Source organism: Protobothrops mucrosquamatus, unplaced genomic scaffold, assembly GCF_001527695.2.
Source record: "Protobothrops mucrosquamatus isolate PMUCROS unplaced genomic scaffold, P.Mucros_1.0 scaffold_41, whole genome shotgun sequence".
Taxonomy (NCBI): Eukaryota; Metazoa; Chordata; class Lepidosauria; order Squamata; family Viperidae; genus Protobothrops; species Protobothrops mucrosquamatus.
Genome location: NW_015386117.1, coordinates 435,571 through 462,716, shown reverse-complemented (window position 1 = coordinate 462,716; position 27,146 = coordinate 435,571). Strand labels below are relative to the sequence as shown.

The 27,146-nt window shown below is 36.7% G+C and overlaps 1 protein-coding gene across 1 annotated transcript in view; it reads left to right on the top strand.

Moving 5' to 3' along the window:
• The window catches only part of BLNK (B cell linker), a 58,624-nt gene that overhangs the window by 3,974 nt on the left and 27,504 nt on the right, over positions 1-27,146 (top strand). Inside the window, exons 2-6 of the mRNA XM_015810845.2 lie at positions 10,776-10,841; positions 16,488-16,544; positions 20,074-20,123; positions 22,554-22,591; positions 25,190-25,346. Of these exons, the coding sequence (XP_015666331.1) occupies positions 10,776-10,841; positions 16,488-16,544; positions 20,074-20,123; positions 22,554-22,591; positions 25,190-25,346 (368 nt within the window). The remainder of the gene's footprint in view (positions 1-10,775; positions 10,842-16,487; positions 16,545-20,073; positions 20,124-22,553; positions 22,592-25,189; positions 25,347-27,146) is intronic.

Below are 27,146 nucleotides of genomic sequence, written 5' to 3'. Positions count from 1 at the left end.
GAGGGGGCCAAAGTTTCGCCCCCTATAGACAGCGATGGAATCAGCTGACTATGCCGGGGCGCCGGCAACCACAGCCACTCGGTCTTGGAAGGGTTGAGTCTGAGTCTGTTCCTCCCCATCCAGACCCGTACGGCCTCCAGGCAGCGGGTCATCACGTCAAGGGCATCGTTGGGGTGACCTGGGGTGGAGATGTACAGCTAATTGTGTGGCTTGGTTGGGAGAGCATTTCCATTTCCTGGGTTGTGAAGTCTTCTGAGATTTTGCTCAGTTTGCATCATTTGAACTAGGAAAACTCTTCTTTGGGTTTTAAATCATTATTTTCTGATCTAGTTTTGTTGAAATGCTATGTTCTTAATGTCTGGTTGTCATTGTTTTCAAGGATAACTTTTTAAATTTTAATCACGTCATTGCTGCCTTGATGGAGAATATTTCTAGATAGCAGACTACAAGTGCTTTATATAAAGTGTAACACTAATTTTTACTATTAGGAAATTTTGTCCTACGTTAATCCCTAGGCAGGATTATGTTCCTTCTTTACAATCAGCAGGCATAGGCATTTCCAAATAAAACTTTTCTGTTGATCCTAAGATCACTTTTAGAATCTTATAGAAGAGGAACAAGTTTTACAGGACAAGATAGAGACTGATCTAAACATAGATTTAAAAATGACAGGCTATAAGTATGATATGGGAAAAGATCTTTCACTGAACATATAAAAGAAACTGATTGATGTCTTTAGTATTATTATTGTATGGCATAGTTACATTAGCCAGGAGACCACAATGCTGTTGCGAACACCTAGAGGCAAACAAAGTCATAATCAAAAGCCAACATGGCTTTGTCAAAAACAGATCATGCCAGAGGAATCTTATTGCATTCTTTGATAAAGTGACAAAATTAGTGGACCAGAGGAATGCTGTGGATATAATTTACTTGAACTTCAGTAAATTGATAAAGTAGACCACAATCTACTACTTCATAAGATACAGTAGAAAAATGAGGATTAGACAGTATCACTATCAGATGGATTTGTAACTGGCTGACCAACCATACTCAACTGACAGTCCTCAATAGAACTGCATCTATATGGAGGGAAATTTGCAGTGGAGTACCCCAAGGCTCTATTCTAGGCCCAGTACTCTTCATCATCTTCATTAATGATTTGCATGAGAGGATAGATGGGGAACTCATCAAATTTGCAGATGACATCAAGCTGGCAGGAATAGCCAACACTCCAGAAAATAAACTCACGATACAAAAGGATCTTGACAAACTTGAACATTGGACACTATCTAACAAAATGAAATTCAATGGTTAAAAAAAGTAAGGTTCTGCATTTAGGCAATAAAAACCAAATGCACAAGTATAGTATAGGTGGTACCTGGCTTATACCAGTAGTAGTAACTGTGAGAGAGATCTTGGAGTCCTAGTGGACAATCACTTAAATATGAGCCAGCAGTGTGCTGCAGCTGCCAAAAAAGCCAACACAGTTCTAGGCTGTATTAACAGAGGGATAGAATCAAGATCACATGAAGTGTTAATACCACTTTATAATGCCTTGGTAAAGACCACATTTGCATACTGCATCCAGTTTTAGATTTATTTATAGATAAGAAATGGGATATGGGCAGAAGCAATTGTTTGTAATTTTTTAAGAAAAGGTGATAAGTTATTAAAATTGTTTATCCTTTGTGATGAAGTGGGAAGTCATTTCTTTGCATATTTCTTTTCTTTTATTCTTATTTATTCTTTCTTTTTTATGTTTTTCTTTTTTCTTTTTTACACTTCTATTTTTTTCTTGCCTCCCACTTGCAAGGTTGAGAGTTCAATCCTAGGCAGTGATAGATGTTTCTCTATCAGGGCGCAAAAAGAATATATCTGCAGCAAACTCCACATAGGCATCAGGAAGGGCATCTGGCCAGTAAACACTCAGCTCCAGTCAGTCATCCCAACTCCACCCCGATAAAAGGAATTACAAGTTGTAAAAAGAAACAAAAATCTTTCCTTTTTTTAGTCTGTCTTAGTTTTTACCTCACAATTGTAAATTTTAATAAAATTACTATTTAAAAACTGGTTATGCATGTATTCAGCACCTGTCCTCTGGCAATACTTGGGTTTGATTTAATCTAGCTTTTCCCAAAGTGGTAATCTTCAGATTTGTTGAAACTTTAGCCGCTAGAATTTCTAGTCAGCACTAGGCAAGCTGGCAAAATATTTTGGAAACTGACATTCCAACACACCTGAGACTCCCACCCATACTTCTATATAGTTTAAAATAGTTTGCCAAGTTATGATGTGTAATCAGAAGTGATCCCCATTGGTGACATGGCAGCTTCCTTCTCCATGAATAGGCTTATCTCCATGTCTTGAAAGGTGAGCAAAATTTCTCTTTAGGATAAGTACTTTCATTAAATTTAAAACTTATTAAAATAAACAAGTATTTCTTTATATAATGAACTAGGTTGAACAGAGGCAATAGCAGTTTTTCCTCATGTTGTCTAAATGCAGGTAGTCCTCAAGCTATGTCTATAATGGAGCGCGCCCATCATGATCATAACTCATGATGGTCATCAAGCAGGTTGGTCACATGACTACCGATTTTACAACGCTTTTTGAGGTGGTCATTAAGTGAATGCCACAGTCATTAAGCAAACCAACGGTTCACCATGGATGTGGTTTGCTGAAATCCAGAAGTATATGCCAGTTTTCAGTAAAAGTGTTATAAAATGTGACTACAGGACACTGCAAATGGCTGTAAATGCTACCCAGTTGCCAGGCAACCAAAATGCTGTCACATGACTGCGGGGGAGGGGGGGAACCTGAATGTTTGAACTTTGAATCTTGGTGCTAAGTACCCTCCAGATAGGTCTGTCAGAACTTCAAACAGTCTCTAAACATAAGTCAAGAACTATCTGTACTATTAATAGACTTCTTTACAAAAGTGAAGGTAAAAACAGCAGAATGTCACTCCTATCAATGATATTTGACTGACTATCACTAGGTATTGCATCTTATGATTTATGATGAAGTGTTGTGTTTCACGATTTATAGTGAATGTATTTTCATGTTGTATATGATCATGATTATCACTATTACTTGTATGTACACCGAGAGCTAATGCACCGAAGACAAATTCCTTGTGTGTCCAACCACACTTGGCCAATAAAAGAATTCTATTCTATTCTATTCTATTCTATTCTATTCTATTCTATTCTATTCTATTCTATTCTATTCTTAATTAAAATCTACATTACGTTCCTTTAACTGCAGTGTGAAGAGTGCCTTTTTTGATTTCTTTTTCAGATAGGATGGGGTAACGGTAGGTTTAGAGTTCAGAACTGATAGCAACCACTCAAAAATATTATTTTTGTTTAAATTTTTTTAGCCACCTATCAGCATAGTCCTGCAAAAAAAAAATCCAGTAATAAATATAACACGCAAGAAGACATATAAATAGTATAGAAACCTATTTAAATTAATTCTCACTTTGGAAAAGTTTTTTTAAAAATAAAATAAGCCGTTTGGCTATTACAGATACATTTTAAAGCTGGCTTAAAGCAAGAACAGATGGTCATCCTGGTACTGTATTGGGAAGTTCCCCAGATATGGCGCAACCACAGAGAAATGAGTGGCTGCTATGAAAATAAACCTCCCAAGATGATCTCTGTCTTGGAAGAGGAAGTCTTATTTGGGTGTCCTTAGCTCAAACAGTTCAAGTTTTTTAAAAATAGTAACAGTATAAAGATTACACTGTTATTAGTGTAAATATTTGAAACAGTGGTATAAAGCAGGGGTCTTCAACAGAATTCCTCAGCCAGCTTGAAGTCCACAAGTCTTAAAATTGCCAAGGTTGGGGACCTCTGGTAAATGAATCAATTTGCAGCATTTTGATGATTGGTGCACCAAAGGACAGATGTACATTAAATGCATTACAGCAGTGGTTTTCAATCTTTTCTTCACCATGGACCCCCTTTAAATACCTTTTGTGGCCACAGAGTTAACACAAGATTTAAATCATAACATTCCTTCAACTCTGCACGGACACACACACACCCCCGAGGTCTGCGGACCACAGGTTGAGAACCATTGCATTACAGAAATCATCTTAGAGGTTATCAGGAAAGACACCTTTGGTTTTTTATCATTGGTAGCCAAAGCTGATAAAAAGAATGTCTATGCATACTTTTTAAGATATTCAGATCATTCTGAAGTTCTGTTTCTGCTTTTGGAGATAGTGTCATTTCATCTAAAATAATCGGATTTAGCACCATGCTGGAATTATGATCCCTTGCATAAATGGAGTATCTCCATTTTATTTGATTTTCCTTCATCCATCACATAACTATCCTTGGGTAGACATTTAGACCCCATTACCTGATGATGTTGACACAAAGAATTGGATTTGAATGTAATTGTTATGCTAATAACAATTCACTCTAAAGCTCTTGATTTCTTTCAGTGGTTTCAGTTTATGTCTAGAGCAAGGGTCCCCAACCCCCGATCCGTGGACCAGTACCGGTCCGTGGCATGCCAGCAACCAGGCCGCACAAACAAACAAAGCCCCATCCATGAGATGCAGATAGCACACAAAACCACATACCTTCCGGTCTGTGGAAAAACCTCTCTCCACGGAACCGGTCACTGGTGCCCAAAAGGTTGGGGATCTCTGGTCTAGAGATATCAGGGACAAAATGAAATCTTGAGGGACCTCAAGAAACATTGCAGAGAAGTGCCCCCCCCAATTTTCAGAATTGTCTAGTCCAGAAGGAAAACATACTCAATAATATCAAAATTTGCTGAGCAATCTAGGAGAATCATCCATTAGGCTGACCAGGTAAGGCTCAATCTCATAACTTACTAAAAAGCCAGCTTGAAATACAGTAGATATAGAGAATCCATTTCATTTAGGACTGTCTGCAGGTGAAAAGCTGTCTCCTTCTCAATTACCTCGCCCAGCTATGGATGGTTAGAAATTGGCCTGGAATTGGGAAGCTGGCTTCCCTTGAGAAGCAAAGGAGTTCTTAAAATAAGTGCCTCTATTAAATAAGAAGGCAATTTCCCATGTAAGAAAGGCAGTGATAATTCTTAGCAGCCAATTCCAGAGCTTCCTGGCAGGTGGACATAAGCCATGTTGGACAAATAATGCACTGCCCCCCCCCCGAAACAACTATCCACATCATTAGAAAATGGTGTGTAGAGGTCATCTCAGTTCTAAGAAACTTGTTGGAAGCATCCAATTCTGTAAGTTCTAATTTCAAATGAGGAAGAACAGATGTTAATTCTTCCACAACTTTGGCCAGTTCAAATGAACAAATCTGCAGATGGTGTTCAAAAATATTGCTTCTCCTTTTAGTATGGACTGCCACAACAGAGCGTCTCCAATTGTCTATTTGTTGTTTCTTTAAAAGATTTGAGGAAAGTTTCCTACCACCTGTACTCAGATCTTTTCCATGCTGCTTTCTGTTCCACATCTCATGTTACATCTATCCACAATTCTTGTTTGAATAAGGCTAAGACATTTATACTTTTATATGTAATTAAATAGCAAATGGTATGTACTAATTGTTTAGTTTATGAAAATAAGATAAATTGTTTAAATCTTTAAAGAAGAAGGACGTTTAAAACAAATGCCCTTTTTGTTTCTCAGAAAATTTAGAGAGAAAAGGGAGAGATGGTATCCTCTTCTGTACTCTTAGAAAGTTTATATCAATTTTTATTAGACTTTATATTGTTCAAATTTTCTGAAGAAAAAAAGCTTAGATCAATAGTTCCTACATAAAATACAAAGTATTGGTAGAGTTGTCTTTTTGATGTTGCATAATTTGACTCTATAATGGTCTATAATGTCATAATTTGACACAATCCTCACATTTTATACGTGTTTGAAATAACATAGTGTATTGAATATTCTTGTAGTTGTTCTATTTAGGCTGCAAGCCAGTAGATGATGATGATGATGATGATGATGATGATGATGATGATGATGATGATGATGATGATGATGATGATGACGATGATAATAATGATAATGATAATAATAATAATAATGCTAATAATGATAGAGTTGGAAGGGACCTTGGAAGTCTTCTAGTCCAACCCCCTGCTCAGTCAGGAAACCCTATACCATTTCAGACAAATGGTTGTCCAATCTCTTCTTAAAAACGTCCAGTGTTGAAGCATTCACAGCTTCTGGAGGCAGGTTGTTCCACTGGTTAATTGTTCTAACTGTCAGAAAATTTCTCCTTAGTTCTAGGTTGGTTCTCTCCTTGATTAGTTTCCATCCATTGCTTCTTGTCCTGCCTTCAGATGCTTTGGAGAATAGGTCTACTCCCCCTTCTTTGTGGCAACCCCTGAGATATTGGAACACTGCTATCATGTCACCCCTAGTTCTTCTCTTCATTAAAGGTGATTCTGCAGGAGTGGTAGGCTCTCATGAACTCAATAAGCAAAAGAAATTCTATAGAATTCCACTACTACTTTGTCTTTTCCCCTCTTGTATAATTGTACAGAAGTCCATTGCTTTTTAAAAATTCTTTAAATGTTCTCTTCAACTAATTTAGCAGATCAAAGAAAGTCTATCACTGGAAATACAAATTGACAGCTCTGTCAACTCTGCCAATTAAGCTAAGAAATTAATCGCATGAAATGTCAGTTTTCAATCAGAGATTAAAGCAGGAAGAACTAATTTTTTCTGTTACATCTTTTTGACAAGACTTCTTTCTCTTCAAAAAATACATGATTAAAAAGGTTATTTAAAGTAATTGGAACATTCAGTTTCTAAACACTTATAATTAGAAAAAAGTTTTAATTGACTCAATTTGTTTCAATAATAACTACTATGCAACTACTCCTGGGGAAAATTATCTATATGTGGTCACTCAGAGTGAACATCAACTTCATGACATCTAGCTAATCAAAATTTTCAATTAAGCAGATAACTAGGATAACACTAAGTTTTTCTTCTTCTGAACTATACTCCATCTTCATTTCTTTGCTTTTTCTCCTTTTTCTAATACATCTGTTTTATAATGGCTGGTTTTATAAGCCACTCTGAGACACGCCAAGGCCAATCCATTTTAGCCTGCTCTATTGTGGGAACGTATTTAATTTATACTCAGTGTATCATGCAATTTCAGATAATTGGACTGAATAAATCATAGTTAATTTTGCCACAGATTAATATTTTACACAAACATACATGTTATCATAATTGTTTCCATTGTTCATCTTTTTATACTCTTGCTAATTTAATTTTAGACAATTATGGTTCCTTTAGATAGATTTTAGATAATTTTAAATCAGGGGCCTCCAAACCTAGCAACTTGAAGACTTGTGGATTTCAACTCCCAGAATTCCTCAGCTGGGAGTTGAAGTCCACAAGCCTTAAAGTTGCCAAGTTTGGAGACCTCTAATTTAGACAATTAGGAATCTTAGTACAGAGAAAAAGTTGAACACGGAAGTACTCATAAGTGGGTCAACCACCTCAAAATGTGGTCCTGACAATCTAAAATCTGATACTTTTTAAACATATCTCATGTGCATTGCACGCACATGAAAGGAGTGGCTTTTGATTATCTGGACACATCTGCTTTTTTGAGATTGTTGACCCCATCATGGACATACCTGCTTGGGAACTGGGTAGAATCAAACCAAATCACAGCAGGATTACAAGTATAAGAGTTATTTCTTTTGTTATAATTCAGCATAGTTCAAAGCCTGCAATTATGGTTTGTAAACAATGATTAATGGCAGCAATCTTCTATTTATTTGCTTTTTAAATATTCTGATTTTTTTCCCTAAGAAAAACAAGGAAGAATTATTGTGAGATTGAATTTCTAATACAGTGGTCACTTGGGGAGAGCTAGTGTAATTTCTACACTATAACACTTTCTGACACTGATAATGTATATTAAACTATTTGTCAGTGATCAGCCATTAACATCTCTTCACACAACTATTCAAAGTATTTTACGGTTAAGTTATGTCAACTTGAAAAACTAGTCCACTATTTCTGTGGAAAAGGGTATTGAATTCAGTGCTCTGATCCCTTTAATTTGATGGGTGATATTATCAAAGTTACTGTCATAACCACTTGGCCATCACAGGTTTTATGAATTTATATTATTTGAGAATTACAAAATAGCTTATGTTGAACATAAAAAATCAGCTATAAGGACCTATGGACCAAAATATCTTGTTTGTACGTCTTTGAGTCATTTTTTTTTTTTTTACTCCTGGCAGCTGCGTGAACTAGACCCTGTAGTTTTCTTGACAACATTTTAAAAGTGGTTTGCCACTGCCTTCTTCCTAAAGCTGAGTGAAAATGACTGTTATCTTCATCTACCAGTTTCTACTAAACAGGATTTTGAAAAAGAAATCTTAATAAAGTATTATTGTTTATCTTGTCAGTATGATAAGTTCTGGAAATTATTCTCTATGAGGAGAGGTGAAAGGAATCAGATAACATAAGCTTCTAGAAAAGGAGAATTACAATGGTGGTCTACAAATATCTATGTAAAAAGCTGTTCTGTTCCCTTTAGAAAGCAAGGCAAGTCATGGATTGATAAATTGTCTCATAAACAAAGGATAATCAGATTGAAAATGAGCAGGAATTTCTTGATGGCAAGAGCCGATATATGGAAGATGACTAGATTCCCTAAAAGGTCCCTTCCAATTAACATGTTCTATGATTCTACAAGTATCTTGGAATAATTAAACAAAATCACTAGTAATAACCCAAAACATAATACTCTTTTAGGATATTTGTAGAAATTGTTTGGAACCTGCAAGCTCCACCCACTATTCATAAACTATAATCCTTTTTAAAAAGTTTCACCTGCATACCTATTTATACAAAACTAAAAGACTTGCCAACCCAAAAAAATGCCAGCTGCATAGTAGTTTCTCTTTCAGTGAATGCAGCAAATTTATTCCTTTTCACAGTAATGGAGCAAACACTGAAGCTGATAGATATTTCACACTCCTCATGTGCCCCAGTGAGAACCATAGATTTTTCGATTTCCCAGAATTTCAGTCAGATTTCTTTTGCTTGATGCCCTCCAAGGTGTGTTATCCCTAACAACAGTCATCCACAAGAGAAGAGTGAGAACAACTCTTGCTGTTAATTCCAGATTCAAACAGAGCAGATGCAAGGTTTTCATGGATGGAACTAAAATGTGCCTGCTAATACCAGCAGATTAAATCATTAAATTATATGTAATTGGTCCTTTCCCATCCTGACACCATTCAGCTGTGTGGCTGTTAAGTAAATTCCAAGCAGTAAGTTGCTGAAGGCTGATCTTATTGAATTACTGTCCACCTTCCTTTACATAAGAAGACATTATGTCACACATTTATTTTACAAAGTTTCACATGACTTCCACTTCCCCTCCGTCTTGAGTGGGGGTGAGGAAATTTCTCTATTTTTATGCAGTAGATATCCTGCATGCTGTTTTTACCTTTAATTGACCTCCAGGAGGCAGGAGGCAAGTATGCCATTTTGAATTACCTATTTTGGGAAGTTGCCAGTCCTTTTGAAATATCCATTTTTAACTTATCCACTCTTGGTGATTGTATGTGAGTGCTAACAATGTATATATTTAAAAGGATGTCCACAACTTGATTTTGTTATAAAATACAAAACAAAGAGTATGGTGCATTTTGCATCTTAAGGAAAGTATTTAATTAAAGAAATTATTTAATGTCTTGACAATACATGTCTTCAGTGGATATGTATATTTGAGTACATGGTAATGTAAGTCTTCAGAATATTTAACATATCAATTAAAATAGTTATTGCTTGCAGATATAAAACAGTCTTTTATATACACTTGTAAATTAGAATTTATCCTATAGGCCAGAAGGCAGAATATAGAGGAGGAGGAGGAGGAGGAGGAGGACTAAGACATTGTCCTATTAGTCTTTGACTTATGACCATAATTTAGCATGGCAATTACAGTTGTAAGTCATGATGTTCATAAAGTGGGTCACAAAGTGGGTCATGTGACTGAACCTGATTTTATTATCTTTTTGTGGTGGTCATTAATTAAATGCTGTAGTTGTGAAGCAAATTCATTGTTCGCTATAGGTCAATTTTTGCTGGAAACTGGAAGTAAACACTGGTCTCTGGCAAAATTGGCATAAATCACAATCACATGACAGCAGGGTGCTGCAAATAGTCATGAATGTAGCCTTGTTGTTGAGGGCCCAAAATGTAGTCACATCACTTGGGCGAGGGGAATGATATCAGAACTTCAGAACTTGGTCATAAGTACCTTTTCTGCGGGTCCATCATGACTTTGAACAATCACTAAGCAACCAATCATAAGTTGAGGACTATCTGTATAATACATCATGAGAATGATAATAATTTATTTGTATAATTGTACATTCACTTTCTAGGAAGTTCCTCAATATGTGAACTGAATCTTCTGTCCAATGACAGATTTTGTACCATGCTATAGCACGTTTCATGACACTGAGTTACTGACATTTCCCAGTAAATAGATTCACTAGAAAGATAAGTACTTTAATACTTATGGCAATACAATGGCAAATGTTAATATTTTAATTGTTGATGATGTTGGGTGTGAAAAGGTAAAGATGTCAGTAGTCATGCTCAACTTCTTGTGACTTCAATGGACAGATTTATGGCATTTCTTGGTAACAATGTGAAAGTGGTTGACCATTGCTGTATTTCAGCATGTTGCAGTATGTATTGTAATCTAATTAATGGTGCAATCTGATAGTAATTCTTACCATTTTTTTTCATACAGGCAACTTCAAAAAATAGTGCATGATATCAAGAAAAATGATAGTGGAATAATGAGCAAGTTCAAAAAGTAAGTTATGCACGTAAGCAATCCACACAATGGAATTATTGTTTTATTTTGATGCTTATTTTCCGTAATTATGTCAACTATGTACGTGGTCATTTTTTCTATGTTCAATTGGGCTTATCTCCAGAACATTTTTTAATATTATAATCTGTACATCAAATGCAAAAGATTTTTCTTGATGCTCTTGTCTTATCCAACCAACTATTTAGAATCTGTTATGGTAATATATATATAAGCTATGTTACAACATCTTAACAGCTCTATTGTCACCAAGAGTTAGGAAGCCATCCATTTATATAGAAAAAGGTAAGCATATATAAGGACATCATCCTTGTTAGAAAAATCTCAGCAAATACCGAAGTGGTGGAACCTTCACACATTGCTAGCATCCCTTATGGTGGATGAAACTGCTGGCAATTGTAGTTAAGTAACATCTGGAGGACCGCATATCATGAATCTACACCATAAGTTCAATACATAGCCTCCATGGAAATGACAGAGGAGGGTGAGGCAAATGTTCTATCACCTCTAGCTGAAAAACGGCAACCTAAAAAGTTTTAACCAGTTAATATCTGTGACTATTCCTTTCTGATCTTGTCATATTCAGAATTCATATCTCTGGTATGAAACCGCTGCCATACTAGTAAGTATGACTCAAGGACATCATGAGGATTATAAGCAGATGTATTAAAACTACTCCAACTTGCTGGCTTTCTGTGCTTAGCCATATAACACTGCCAGCTTTACGAAGGCAAGACGCCATTAGTGAGAGAATGCAGAAAAATTATGAGCAACTCGTTTCTACCGGTGCATGCCGACCTTTCTCATTTATCAGCAGGAAGACTCAAATCCAGGAAGCCCCTACTGGCACTTGCACAATATCTGCCCAACAACTTTAACTTCAATTCTCAATGGAAAGCCAAATGGGTCGCTGAATGCCCAGACATAAGAAGACATATAAATGGCCTCACTAAAAAGGTGGCATGCCTTTTTTTTTTGTGGGATCAAAACACCACATCAGCAATGGACAATACTGAATAGGATTCATACCTCAATAGCATCTGCTGAGACTCTCTGTATAAATGGGGCATAGTATCTTCCTCCTCAGTGTGACTGTGGGGTCCCATGTCAAACTGTAGATCACATCATGATCGGCTGTAAGCTGAGGGGATATACCAGTCCAGTATCTTATTTTTTTAGTACAAACGATGTTGTGCTTCAATGGTTAGATAGCCTAGACACTTAATATTTGAACATAGATTTTTTTTAACATTTATATTTTGGGGGGTGTTCTACTAATCTAGATGAAATGTTAATATATATTGCTAGTCCACGTGCTAAATAAATAAATAAATTCATACCCTCTAGTTCAGCTGGATAAAAAAGGTGTGCTATAGCTTCTATCTTCAGTGGCTTCCAATGTGAACAGTGGGACAATGATAAAATCAGTAGTCAAGTCAGAGTCACGAGGGACTGCAGCTAGTTATAATGTGGCGAAAATGATGAAACATGCATCAGAGTGTCTCAATACAACTCTTACCCTTTTGTGTGTGTGTCATGACATTGCTGGAAAGTGTATCACTGTGTACGTTTCATCACCTCCCCATAGGTGTTCACATTCTGAGTGACGAGAAAGAACAGGCAAAACCTGACCATCTTTTCAGATGATATCTCTGAACACATTCCTTCCTTTTTCCCTAAATAAGAATGGCTGGTATTCATAGCAAATTCTACTCCCCTCCTTTAAGGGGCAATGTGGAGAACCTGACCTGTGCAGACCAGGAAATCACCAGGGACACAAGCTGCAACTTTCAGGGAGCTTTATTCACCTGCTAAGCCATAAAGCAGTCTGTTTATTTGGAATTGGCAAATTGTTTGAACCAATTTAGTTCTGCCTTATTAAGTCCTTCATAGTTAAACAAACTAGAATTTAACATGAATCCAGCCCGTCTCTACAATGCAATCTACATCAAGGCGAGCATTTTAGACCCGTGATCATTCCATTTTATAATATTAAGATATCCAATCTCTGAAGATCTGCATTTCTGTCTCAATTATTGCGCAACGTTCTCTTAATGGATAAAGTTTCAACATCTGCATTAAAACTGCTGCCTATCTCGTCTGGGAGCATAATATCAACTTGTCCACTTCTGTTGCAATCAGCATGATAAAACAAAACAAACACAATTGCTGTCCCTCCTTCAGAGATCTTATAGCAATTTTTCTAACAGCCATTTTCCACACCCACATCTGCTGTGTATACTTTTAAGTCTATATTTATCCCTGAAACAGTTGCCTAAATATAAATTATCCACAGAAGAGTATTCCAGAACAAGAATCCTTCCTGATTAATTTGTATTTCCCTGCAAAAATTATTATTTTCCTTTGCAAATCCAAACCTGCCTCCCTCACCTTTGGAGGCCTCTGCTTCTCCAAGGCTCTAATTGGGGGACAAGAGGGGGTCATATGGTCAATGCACTCTGCAGACCCTCCTCTTCAATCTGTAGGATCCTAAAAACTGTCCCCTGCCTTCTGCAGCAATTGGACTTTTAAGAAATGCTACTTAGGATTCTGTGGCACTTGAAATTGGACCAAAAAAGCTGCTTTAGAGTACATTCCTGGGAAAGAGGCCTGCAATGCTGTATTTTGCACACTCTAAAGAACCTTTGGGAAATGATACACTGCACAACCCTATTGTGTCTCTTGTAATTCAGGTGAAGTTTTTTCCAAGTCCAGTTGACAAGCAGGACGTTTTTCCCCCCTAGGGTTTTAATGAGGAAAGGAATGCTTCTATCTATCTGAAGACAGCGTTACTCAGCCCCAAAATGGTTTTTCCTGGCAGTTGATTAGGACTTGTTGTGAAATGTTTGCGTGTGAGCGATCTCTCTTGCCCATCTGTAACACGTAGCTGTTGGAGAGAAAAGGCACACAATTGCAGGAAAATCTGCAACTCTCAACCTAACCTCCAATTATCAAAGAAAAGAAATCAGTTCAGCCTTTTGATAAGGTTCCCCTACTCCTCAGAGGAAGCAAACAAAGGGCATTAAAGAGGACTCAGAGATAGGGAAGATATCCTTACATTTGACTAGACTTATGTGAGACTCAGTGGGATTATCTCTGAGAAAAGGTTCTGCTTGACAGAAAAAAGATTCACCACCTCACATATGATAACCTTGATCAACAGATATAAACCATAACTACCCCAATAAGGTTGGGCATTCAAAGTATCATTGCCTTGTGGGAAGATGTCAAAGGTCCCATCGCGCTCACAGTCTGACCAAAACAGTTGTCAAAATTGTCCCCTATTTTTTGTTTCAACAGCTGACATGCAACAGCATATTAGCTTTTCAAGGGAGGCTCCATTTAAGTTTTGCTGAAGTTCTCCAATTCTCTATTTTGTTGTGGCTTTGATGCATAAGGTATTCTCAGGTTACTAGTTCAGGTGGTGACTAAGCAGGTGCCTGTCATTTAGTAAACAGCAAAAGAGAGTCTATATTGACTCAAAACAAAGAAACAATGCCTGATTTAATATCAGAAACAAGAAGGCACAGTCACATCAGGATAGGTCTTTGGCTAATGGGATTGTCCTGGGAGAAAAGGGTGGGTTGGGGAGGGGATGACAAGTTTAGACCAGTATATTTTGCTTTCTGCAGCCAAGAACAAGATGTAGTAGCTTTCCTACTAAATGAAGCTGTACTTGATGTGTTTTTTCCCTCTAAGCAAAATGTAAAGGACATCAAAGTCCTATTGATAATATGACAATATTCTCAGAGTTCAGAAGTTTGGGTGGTTAATGAATACTTTATTATTCTGCACTTCCCAGAGTCACCTTTGGTGAGATGGGCAGCTATATTTGATTAATAAATAAATAAATAAATATAAAAAGCTGTATGACCAGCCTTCTCTCAACAGAATAACATGTCAAAGAACAGCAATTGGCAGAGATAAGATATCAAGCCTGTAAGCAATGTATCAAAGTGAACTATAATTCAATGGCCAATGTAAAGATTTTGACTTTTAAAGAAAAGGGAGAAGAAGGCAGATAAACTTTTGCTGTGGCAATCAAGTGCCCCTTAAATCATAAAAATGAATCTCTATGGAGATTCTCAGTTATCCAGGTCATGGTTATCCAGCTCAACCAAGAAGCTTCTTCAGCTCAACCAAGAAGCTTCTTCAGCTGAAGAAGAGCTGAAGAAGCTTCTTAGATAAGAAGCGAAATGTCTTCAAAGAGAAAAAAGAAAGTCCAGTTGCCTTGTGAAAAAGCTCCTTTGGGACTAAGAATGAATCACAATTTCTTGACCATTCCATTTCGTGACCCCAGCAGCCCATCACGCCTTGAGATGGCCCAGATAGTTTCCTTTGCTGAACTAAGACAGAGAAGTGAGGTGAAGCATATAAAGAGAGAGGGAGCAGTATCAAAAGGAAGGCAATACATTATAACAGAGTTGAACACAAAAGGGGAACTGGTGACATAATATGAAATATCTCTGTCTAGAGAGCTCTTGACAATATTGAAACTCTAATTCAGGGGTGTCCAACTTTTAAGACTTAGGGACTTCAAGTCCCAGAATTCACAATCCACAAGTCTTAAAGTCACCAAGGTTAGATACCCCTGCTCTAACTGAAGTTTCTCTCAGGGAGCTGGAAACATCATCCAGCGTAGAATGAAGTTTTTATAATAAGGGTTAGCCAGATGGGTAACTCTGTATATAATCTGTTCCTGCTGCTTTATCCATTTGCATTGATAGCAATGAACTTTTTACTTATCTGTTGATTTCTTAAGAGCAAGCAACTGTCAAAGACCAAATCAAAACCAAGTTTATTTTTCCTAATCAGCTAGCAAAGCTGTTCTTTATGGCAAAGGCTGTGAAAGTCCAGGTAGTCCTTAAGGTACAACTATCCATTTAGTGGCACTGGAAAAAATGACTTGCCACCAGTTTTTACGATTGTCACATTGTCCCTGCAGTCATGTGACCAAAATTCAATCCCTTGGTAACTGGCATGGATTTATAATGGTTGCAGGATCCTGGGATCATAGGATCACCATTTCTGACCTTTCCAACTGGCTTCCAATAAGCAAAGTCAATGGGGGAAGCTGGATTCACTTAAAGATTGGATGTCTCATTTAATGACAGGTGATTCACCTAACAACCATGACAGAAAGGTCATAAAATTTGGCATGACTCACTTAAAAAGCGCCTTGCTTAGCAATGGGAGCTCTAGTCCCAATTGTGGTTGTTAGTCACAGACTACTTGTAGATGCTTGTCACACAAGTACATCACTAAGCACTTGTGGGCTGCAATCTTGAAGTTCATATATATGAGGGCAGCACTCAAAGGAGTTTGTTCCTTATTTCATTCAATTGTCAAACTTCACTTGAGTTTTTAAAACGGTGTTTGAAGGGGCCCTTTTGCAGTTCCCACCTAGAGCAGCATAAACTTTTCCTGCAAGTGAATGTGGCTGCCTTAGCTGAACATTAAACTATTGTTTGTTTTGAGATAATATAACAATATTGGTGGTGTGCGTGTCTTAGGCAATTCCATTTATTAAAACAATAGAATTATTGCTAAAAACTTTCATAAGCAAACAAAATTAACCTACTTGAGAATCACTGTTTTGCTTATTCCTTTTCTCCTGCCGATGTATAGGTTCCAAAATGAACAAGTGGCCTTAATATGCAAAACTGGAAAAAATACATGGGATCGGTATGACAATTTAGCATTGTACAAGCGCTGATTGTGTAGCATGATGTCCTGTTGCCTGCTTTCAGTGTGATGTTGTTTGCATTTGCTACATGGGCTTCAACCCACTCTTAACATAGCAAGGATTAGAAGCATGACTTTCTCTCTTCTTTGCCTTTCATCGGATCCATCCAGAGGCTGTTGTCCTAGCTTTCCAGGTCCTTTCCTTACGAGTGCAGAAACAGGGTCTAGAACATGGGGGTCCAACATTTTTGACTTGCCTGGACTGCATTGAGTGAAGAGGAATTGTCTTGGGCTACATATAAAATATATAATATAGTTAATGTATATAAATCATATAATAATGTTAAAAGTTTATGATCTTGTGGGGCTGCATTATTAGCTGTCCAGAGCCTCATTTGGCCCATGGGCCTCTGGTTGGACATCTCTAGTCTAAAGGACCATGACATGTTGCCCTTATTCTATGATATATGCCTGGAACATATTTTCATAAGCAGATCTGATTTACCACATGGTGCAAAAGAAAAACTCCAGTTAGGCATATTTCCCTCGGGCATGTGGGAACCTGCAAGTATTTTCTAAAAGCAGCAAATAGCTCAAAATATATTAAATGCTTTGTAAAAGCCAACCCCATCTCTAGAAGTAATTGACCAGCCTCAAATTACTGTAGAAATCCAATATGGTGATCAAGGAATTCTTCCACTATATGCTAAGTTGCATAAGTAAAATATTAGGTCTCTCAAGGTGTAAATGAAGACGTACAAAATCTAACCAATGATACATTCCAGATTGTCAAAGACTCCCTTGGGTAGTTGGGTAGAGCAAGAATTGACTGAACTTCCATCAAGTTTCTCACTGCAATTTGCACACAATAGTCAACCCTAACTTTCAAATCTACAGGAACCTTTCAGAGGGAGAGAGGACTTCAGAGGGGAAAAATTGGGAAATTTGTCTTCCCTGAGCATGGTTAATATGTTTTTGTCTACACAGAAGTAAATCTCATGGAATTTGATAAGGTTTCTTCCCAGATAAGAGATGCTGAGTATTGCCAAGCAGCTTAACATAGTGTAGGAAAGAGGCAAGCAATGCACAGGATATTGCTCCCAATCAGATTTTTGCTGCTTCCAAAGAACTCACAGATTTCACTGCTGTTTTTCCCACTGGGCCACCAGCTACAATCTTTGTAGTTGTTGGAGGCTAAAAAGAAAAAGTCAGAAAGATCAGTCCTCCCCAGTTGCAAATTATTATTATTATTATTATTATTATTATTATTATTATTATTATTATTATTATTATTATTATTATTATTATACAACTGGAGCACCACTTGAACACCATTGGCATTGACAAATTCGCCATTAGTCAATTGCAAAAGGCGGCCTTACTAGGAAATGCTTCCATCCTGCGACGATATCTGTTATACCATCAAACATCCACATCTGCCTATACCAGGTCCTTGGGAAGGACTCGATAGGTAGACAAAATGCCAAATCCAGTCTGAACATCTGGCTGACTGTGCGATGATCCATGATGATGATGATGATGATTATGATAATAATAATAATAATAATAATAATAATAATAATAATAATAATAATAATAATAATAATAATAATATAAAAAGCTGATCTCCTTCGCCCCACCTCAATCTTAGAAGTGCTTTCTAGCTGAGACTCCTATTTAAAAAAGAGTTTTGCGGTTTTTTCATGTTGTAGCTTGGCTTCCAATTCTTGCAGTTTTAGTAGTCTAAATTAATTAATTAATTTAACTAATACTTTTCTCATCTTGGCTTTGACTTTAGATGCTATTTTTGAAAAGGTTTCTTGAGTCTGGAAGATGCGGACAATGTCAAAAACACTTTGCTGCCCTAATAATCATCTTTTTTGTGTTCTTCACAATAAGCTTCTATTTAGCTCTGGGTGAATAAAACTCACAAGCAGGAGAGCAAAATGAGAAAGGTTTTTTTTTTAATTTGTTTCCTGGTGCCTTAGGCTCTTGGCATCACTCTCATTTGTTCTTGCCGAGGAGACCTTGAAAAGTGCTTTGTAAATCTTATTTCAAAAACACTTCCCTTTCTTTCCATCTGACGTCCTCAAGTTAGTGAACAACGTCAGTGGAAAACAAGACGCTTACATGAAATGCAAGGTAAAAGCTTCCCTGAGGGAAGATCGAATTTTGGTGACTCCATGGATACATTCTTTCTTTGTTTGGGTTTGATTTTTTTTTCTTGGCAACAATAAGAAAACAGTGGCCATTGTTTCCTTTGGGAATGATTTTCTTCAGTTTCCCAACCAGTTGGTCTTGAAAAGGCTAACTAGGTTGTATAGGAGCATGGGAGACCACAAGGGACATCCAAGGTAGGTGATACTGAGCAATTATTTCAAATGCTAAAAATAATAATAGAATTTAATGCTTGTATATTGTTTTTTAAGAACAATTGTCTTGATCTTCTGTGGGACTTCTTAGTGGAAGTATCCTACTTCTCCCATATTGACTAGGTCTGACTCTGTTTAGTTTTCTTTAAAGTCAGCTAAGTGCTACCACCTGCTCTGACAATTGTTCTTAAAAATTAATATACAAACATTAAATTCTATTATTATTTTTAGCATTTGAAATAATTGCTCAGTATCACCTACCTTGGATGTCCCTTGTGGTCTCCCATGCTCCTATACAACCTAGTTAGCCTTTTCAAGACCAGCCAAGTTACAATGGTAACTGTTGAAAATGGAATTTAAGAGTCATGAATGAGATTTTTGGGAAGAAATGGAGCAATCTTAGCTAGGAAGCCATGATCTCACAAGACATTTGTCTCTTGGCCCAAAGACAACACCAAAGTTTCCAAATTTTGAATGCTGCGTATCTACATTGTGGGCTCCAGTATTCTCAATTATTTATTCAGTACTTGTCTTAGAGAAATTGCATTCATTTAAGCAGGCTATTCCAGTTAAAATAATTTATGGCCTAAATCCTACTCTGATCAGATTTGCATAAATCAATAGCGTTTTTTGTGATGGAAGGAACCAAAATTGGTCTCAAGTTTTTGTAAAGCTGAATAGAATTAGAAAACAAAGCCATGAGTCTTTTTAACTGCAAAATACTGGTTGAAATGAAGGATCTATTCCTGTTTTAAAATACCAAGAAATTCTGAAGCCAATTGCATCACATCCTGTTAAAAATACAAATGTCCATGTTCTATTTTGCATTGCACAGACTACATTCTATACCTTTGTGACTAACCAGCAACCTGCATATCTTTTATATCTGCAACTATCGTGTTAATTGTCTTTTCTATAGAAGTAGCCATGTCTGAATACACAAACACACACAGAGAGAGAGAGAGAGAGAGAGAGAGAGAGAGAGTATATATAGATTCTTTTGCATTATTATGTTTGTTTTGCTTAGTCTCTTTGGAATTCTGCATATGTCTTTTGTTACTAGTTTTCTGTAGTTGCTGTAGTCCTTGCTCTAGTGCCAACTGTTGCCATCCCACAATTATATAGAAAATGAAAAATGACACTTTTTTTCCCCACAGGTTAACAAGTAAACCACCACCAAGCATACCACCAGTTGATTATGTTCCAGGTATGGAATTAACACCATTATTAGGTTTTAGGATTGATGCAGGCATGTAAATCAGAGGCGTAGGATTCAAGATGGTGGTATGTGTGCATGCAAGCATCACATCAATTAGGGTGGAAGACAGTCCCTAGTTTTTCCTCAGTTGTGCCTGTCAGGTGATTTATATGACTGAAATGTATGCTGATAGTTCTCGGCTTACGACTGGCCCATTACAAGCCATTGGTTTGGTTAACAATTGCAGTGTTAACTTAATGACCACTGTCAAAACAATTATAAAATTGGGTCGGCCATTATGACTGTTATGGCTTACAACCATGATAGGCAGGCTCCATTATGGCCATAAGTCGAGGACTATTTGTAAATGTTTTCTCAGTGATATGGGAATTACACAAAACAAATCTTTTCCACTTGCTAAAGTACTGTCTCTCATCAAAAGCAGAAGTAAGAGTACCTTCAGTGCATACTTGCCGCAAAATGTCCTTTTGATCATTCTTCTCCTGCAGTACCATAAAGAATCCAGGATAATTTTCTCTGCTTTTAGAAACTAAAGTAAACCACAGAAAGTTGCATCAGCTTGAAGGTCATGTCCTAACAAGCAGAAAACTGTCTGCAACCTTTGTTTAACTACAGTTTGGGGAAATACTTCAGAGTGCCATTTGTGAAGCTCAGCAGAAAAGCACTGTGTACATAGGACGTGATTTAAGGAGGATCCACTTTGAAGATCCTTTATAATCAAATTCTGTCTCAGTCCTAGTTTTTATAGGGCTCTCTTAGTTCTCATTATTCTTACGGAGAACTTTGCAGATACCTGCAACAGGAATATTTGCCCAAATAACATGTCTATTTGTCACTTGTGCTTGTAAGAAGACTTATGTTGATATTATTTGTACAACCTAAATTTAGGAAGTCAGTGGCTGCAGATCAAGCAGCCTGCAGCCATTGTGACTGAGGCTCACCCATCCCACTCGCTTTTCTTGAAGAAGAAAGACTTTATCAGACTGGGACCATAAATATATAATTTGAAATGTTTTGAAAGATGAAGGACACATTGGTACAATATCTTCTCATTTCAACTGGCCTAACAGTTTGAGTTTTCTTCAAGGATGAGAAAGGGCTGCTGCTTTCAACACTTTGCAGAAGGAAGCCAATTGGCTAAGACCAACATCTCTATAATCTAGCAATTGAAATAACTGTTGGATGGATGGATGGATAAGATATTTTAACAAGGAAGATTTATAACTAAAACGCTATTCCCACATTTGAACAAACACTCCTAAAACCAAGGGAGATTATTTTGTTCATAGCTCAGTCTTTCATTTTATTTTATTATTTATATGGCCACCCATCTCATCAAAGTGACTCTTGGGCATTTAACAGTGATTAAAAATGAACAGGGAATACAACAACCATTGGTGTAACCACTTCATGGTTGTGGTTGTGCATATAATAGGGAGACGTAGGGACTCTGTAAGGCAAGTATAAAAAGTCAAATGGCAGCCATGATATAACCCACCCACCCCCTTTGTCCTTGTATGTCACCATCTTGATTTTTTTTTTAATTCTCCTTGTTGGATTCCCCTGGAGATGGAGAAATACAGTTCACCTCTTGGCTCCTGATTTGTTAAATAACCTTTTTAAAAATTAAACAGTTAAGTAAGAGGCTGGCATGCAACAAAGCAAAACATCAATTACTACCATTAAATGTATCTGCAGGAATTCCGTCAGCCCTACAAAGATCTCATTAGGTATATGAGAACTAACTAACCAGAAATGAAAAAGAAGAGGAAATATTTTCCCACAAAATGCAAAGATTGTAGATGTAATAAAACCTGATTATCAAATCTCATCCTACACAGATTATCCCAAATTTCAATATAATTATACGTATTTGATTTGATTTGTTTATCCTAATTGGAATTTTGATTTTGTACTATTGCTATTGTACTTAAAAATGTTCAAAGATCAAGTATCAAACAAAAAAACAAGTGTTTGGAAGAAAATGGTAGCCAACTCAAACATTTAATGTAATTTATATAATACATTGTCTATAGAGCCTATAGTTATATTATAGGGCCTACTGCTATACTCTCTATATTAAAAAGGAAGAAAATCAAGAAGAATGCTTGAAGAGTTTACCATCAACCATTTAACTGTATAATTTATTTTCATTAATTTCAGTGGATGCAATCCAACATTAATCAGTTAAAATCCACATGTCTTAATTTAATCATGTTTTAGTGTGCCCATAAATGTGACTGGGCCCAGTCTTTCTGCTTTTGCCAGATATAGTGATATAAATAATGAATTAATATTCATGTAAACCTAACTTTATTATAGAACTGTAGTACAGATGAGAACATTTGTCTTTGGCATCTTGCTCACATGACTATTTAAATATTTTAACTAACAACTTAATTCTAATTTTTATTTTAGACCGTACAGAAGAAGAGGAACAGTGGTCAGATGACTTTGTAAGTTTTTTCACCACCCAGAGCATCAGCAGGGGCAGTCAAAACCAAGATGGCAGCTGTTATTAGGCCATTGCCCATAAGAAAAGGGGCAGAGTTTCAGTTGTGAGGTTGCAGTTAAATACTGATTCTTTTTAGTCCTCTGCTCCTCTATGCTTCAAACATTACATGTATACAGCTATAAATTTTGTGAATTTTTCAGTGTGTAATAGCCTTTCCCACTTAGATCTTCAAGATGTGTTGGGATCTGTAAATTTTCAGGCAGTCGCTACTTTTAAAAAATGGCTGTAAGTCTCAGTCAGTCTATCCATCTGTGCACCCATCTGTCTAAAAGTCCACAGATCACACTGTTTTGAAGCTCTTTTTTTATCCACATTTTTATGTCTATTTGGCCACCCTGACATATCAATACAGCAAATACCTGGGTTAAAACACTTCAATTTAGGGACAACCGATAGTGATTAATGGAGCCTATTGTAGCAAAATTCAAGCTAAATATACAATGATTCAAGTTAAATACATTATGGTTCAAGTTTATTAACCAATATTACTTATACAGTATTACATAATAATATTGCTCCAGCTTAGATACAAATCTGACTTAAAGATGGATTTGGGGAAACTGGGAACTACTTTACTTACTGTAAATGCTTGCAATAAAGACTGCTAGAATTGAAATTAGCTTTGAGATCAGAGCATAAAATGACATCTCAGCCAGATTCAGAAGAAGATCAAATATTTTTATGGTGATTAATCATGGCTCCTTGAATTCCATATGAATTCTGACACTTCTACAATGCTATTTCACATTTAGATAGCTGCAGTGAATTCAGTGTCGTAAAACTGCAGCTATTCTTATTTATTGGCTTCACAAGGAAGAAGATAATCACAGTCTTTCTATCTTTTTTTTCCCTCCTTTTTCTTCCTTCCTTCTTTCCTTCCTTCCTTCTGACGTCATCAAGTCCTGATGTTTCTAGTACAGCCCTGTATACCATCCTTCTCTTGTTTAGTTCATTTTCTTCATAGCCTCTTCCATTTCATCTTTCTCCTTTTTTTGTTGGAAGATTTATTTGTCTTGTAATACTTTTTCATATGGAATTTATAATTTTTTTCCTGCAGTTATTCAGTTTTTCTCTATTTTTCCTTTTTCTTCCATGTCTATTCTTTCCAAGCTCCACTGCTGACATTACTAAATAATGAACTGTCTCATATTCAGACTTACTTAACATTTTTGATTCCTTTATTGATTATCTCAACTTTTTTCATAAACAATAAAATCAATCGTGTTTTTCAACTCACTCCTCCGTGTCATTGCACAAATAGGCATGCTTAAACCAAGAAAAGGCTTTTTCTAAGCACATATCCACCAAAGAAACACCATTCTTATTCCTTTGTTCTTTTGATAGCCACAGTAACACTCACCTTGTTCCCCTCCATTCATTCATGTCACCTAACAGAATGTTCTTTTATCCAAATCACATTCATTTATACTCATCTCTGGTTCTTCCACTATCACAGCTCCTATTACCATTCTGTACCTATCAACAATTTATGGATTCCAACTTTCATAGGCAACTGTGAGGTAGTATTAATTTACACTTTCTGACATACATTTAGCCTTTCATTCATCGTTAAACCAACATTCCCACTTCCCTGCATGCATATATCAACTCCTTTTTACAAGATCAGGCTACATCTATTTAGATCTATTATTCTGCTCCCCTTATTTCACAGGTCCCAATATACCTTCTTTGTTTCCTTTCATTCATTAACTTAAGCTCTTCTACATTCTAAGTCAGGGTGTTCCACATGCTATGATGGTTGATGGACCCATACATATTACGTTTTAGTATCCATTGTGGCTTTGCTAATCAAGACTTAACACAGAATGCTTTTTAGTATGCTACAGAAGGCCTTACACCAGGCTAGCCATACTGTATCACAGGCAGCATTTTCATTTAAGAATGAGAGCCAGTTTGGTCTAGTGGTTAAGGCACCAAGATAGAAATCAGGAGATTGTGAGTTCTAATTCTGCCTTAGGCATTAAAGCCAGTTGGGTGATTTAAGGTCAGTCACTGTATCTCAGTCCAATGCATCTCACAGGGTTATTGCGGGGAAAATAGGAGGAGGGAGTTAGATATTATTATTATGAATTAAGTATATTCATCACTTTGAGTTATTTATAAAAATAATAAAGACAGGAATAATAAATTGGACACAATTGGTTTGGACACACTTTCGCCAGCATGCTATAAGCACAATCAAAGCCCAGTTTTCTCCCCAGCAGGCTCACGCTATTGTATGCAAGTCATGATCTCTGTTGTAAGCCAAAATACTTTTGCTATCATCCTACCATTTAGAAATAGATGCAATGGCCTGTCACCCAATTAGACTATGATTGAACATTCACATCTGAAAGTAATGATTACAATCCACAGTATGTGTAGGGCACAAAATGATGGGACTTTTGGTAATATTTGGGTGTCAATAAAGTAAGGGATTCTTTTAGTTGTTGAACCTCATCATTCATAATATATTGAACCATTTCTAAAAGTTGCATTTCACAGTTTCCTAAGAAATTCAGCAATCTTCTGCTTCCAGGACAGCGATTATGAAAATCCAGATCACCACTCCGATTCTGAGATGTATGTGGTTCCCACAGAAGAGAACTGTGATGACAGTTATGAGCCTCCTCCAAGTGAGCACGAGCCAAAGACAGTCCCAATACCATTCTCGTGTGCTCGGGGTGTATATGCAGGTATGTGCGTTATGTCCACACTCCCGTTTCTCAAGATCAAAGTCAATGATAACAGAATTAAAAGAAGCTGAAGAGTTTCAAAAGGAAGCAGAAGCTTTTTAAGATTCTGGGAGGTCAAAGGGCAGAACAGCCATTTCAGCGTACATGCAAACTCACACTCAGACATACTTCCACATACATCCATTTTTTTCATGGCTTTTGATCCACTATAGCCAATAACAAAATAATTAGGAGCAAGTGGAATAACCTAAAATGCAAAAATAATTCTTGACCTAGAATTCTTGACCTAGAATTCTACTGCCTAGAATGAAAAATATTGATAATTTGGATGAGGTTCTCTCCATGTGGATGATCCCAGGGCAATCCGCCCCCCCCTTTGAAAAACTCATACCCATTCTTTCTCAAGTTCTCAGTTTTAAAAACAATAATCCTATCAAGCTTGAATTTCTTCTTATCTAATTAGAATTTCATTTTGCTACATTACCTGCAAATTAATCTTTTTCATTGATTATACCAGTTTCAGATGATTTATGAACATCTTAAATCACATGAAATCTCCAATGTCTGTTTATTATGACAACTGCCCAGGAACTTACATTCTCTTTTGATCAATTATCAGTCAATAAGAAGTTCTGTCATCTCACTCTAATAATACCATGAACTGTATGGTTAGAGACACTGGGGTCCCTATTGGGAAGAGGTACATTAAAAAGTTAAGATGGAAGCTGCAGTTGAGCAGTTGAAGACCTGCCCCTTTTTATGTGGGCCATCATCTTTATATTTTTCAAACACATAGGCTCCTATATAGAGATTTAGTCAAATTATGTCTTTAGCTGGTCCTCACCAATCATGATCGAAACTGGCAATTCTGCTAATAAGCACCATGGCCATAAAGTGAAACATCACACGATTTATGTGAACTTAATAATGCCAGTTCAAACTGCAGTTATTAAGCAAATCAACAAGCACTGTAAAGCATCACATCATATGTCCACAATTTGCAACTTCCTGCTGGCTTCCCCATTGACTTTGCTTGTTGGAAGCTGGCTTTGAAGATTGCAAATGGTTATCATGATACTCTGGGACGTTGCGATCATTATAAATATGCACCTGAATTGTGATTACATGACTGGGAGGATACTTTGATGGGCAGAACTTTAGGGTCTGGTCGTAAATTTGTTTCAGCGTTGTTGTAACTTAAATAGTTGCTGAATGAGCAGTCAGTAAGTGAAGACCATGTGTATTAGATTGTTTCTGATTATACAGTTTTTCATATTCCCCATTTAGTCCATGGATAATTGTCAGCTCAATATGGATTTTAATAATAGACAAGGAACTAATAAGCCTATCTCAAGAGAAATCATTATTCTGTTGGCAGCTCACTTAGTGTCTGAGGGAGAGCAAAACAAGGGGTGGGAACAAAAACAAGATATTGGGTTACAAAGAACTAGGAAACCACATTACCATTAAAAAGGAGCTTATCTTTTAAGTTGAGACTTCCAACTTAGGTTCCCAATCTACATTTTTTTCCACAGCACCTTAAAATTTCACCATGAAATTTGATGGCAAAATTACCAATTTTAAATAAAGCTTCTGGAATAAAAATAATAAGAAAGAGTGGAAATGAAACTGAGAGGCAAATCACACTCTGCTTTAAATTTTCTCAACTCTTATTTCCATGGCACATAATTTGGACATTGATGTAATTCAACAGTGTGAACTTGTTAATTGTGTGTTTGGGCGTGGTAAAGATTTAAGGGTAGAAAAGAGGGATTATGCCTCCTAGACATCATCATTATC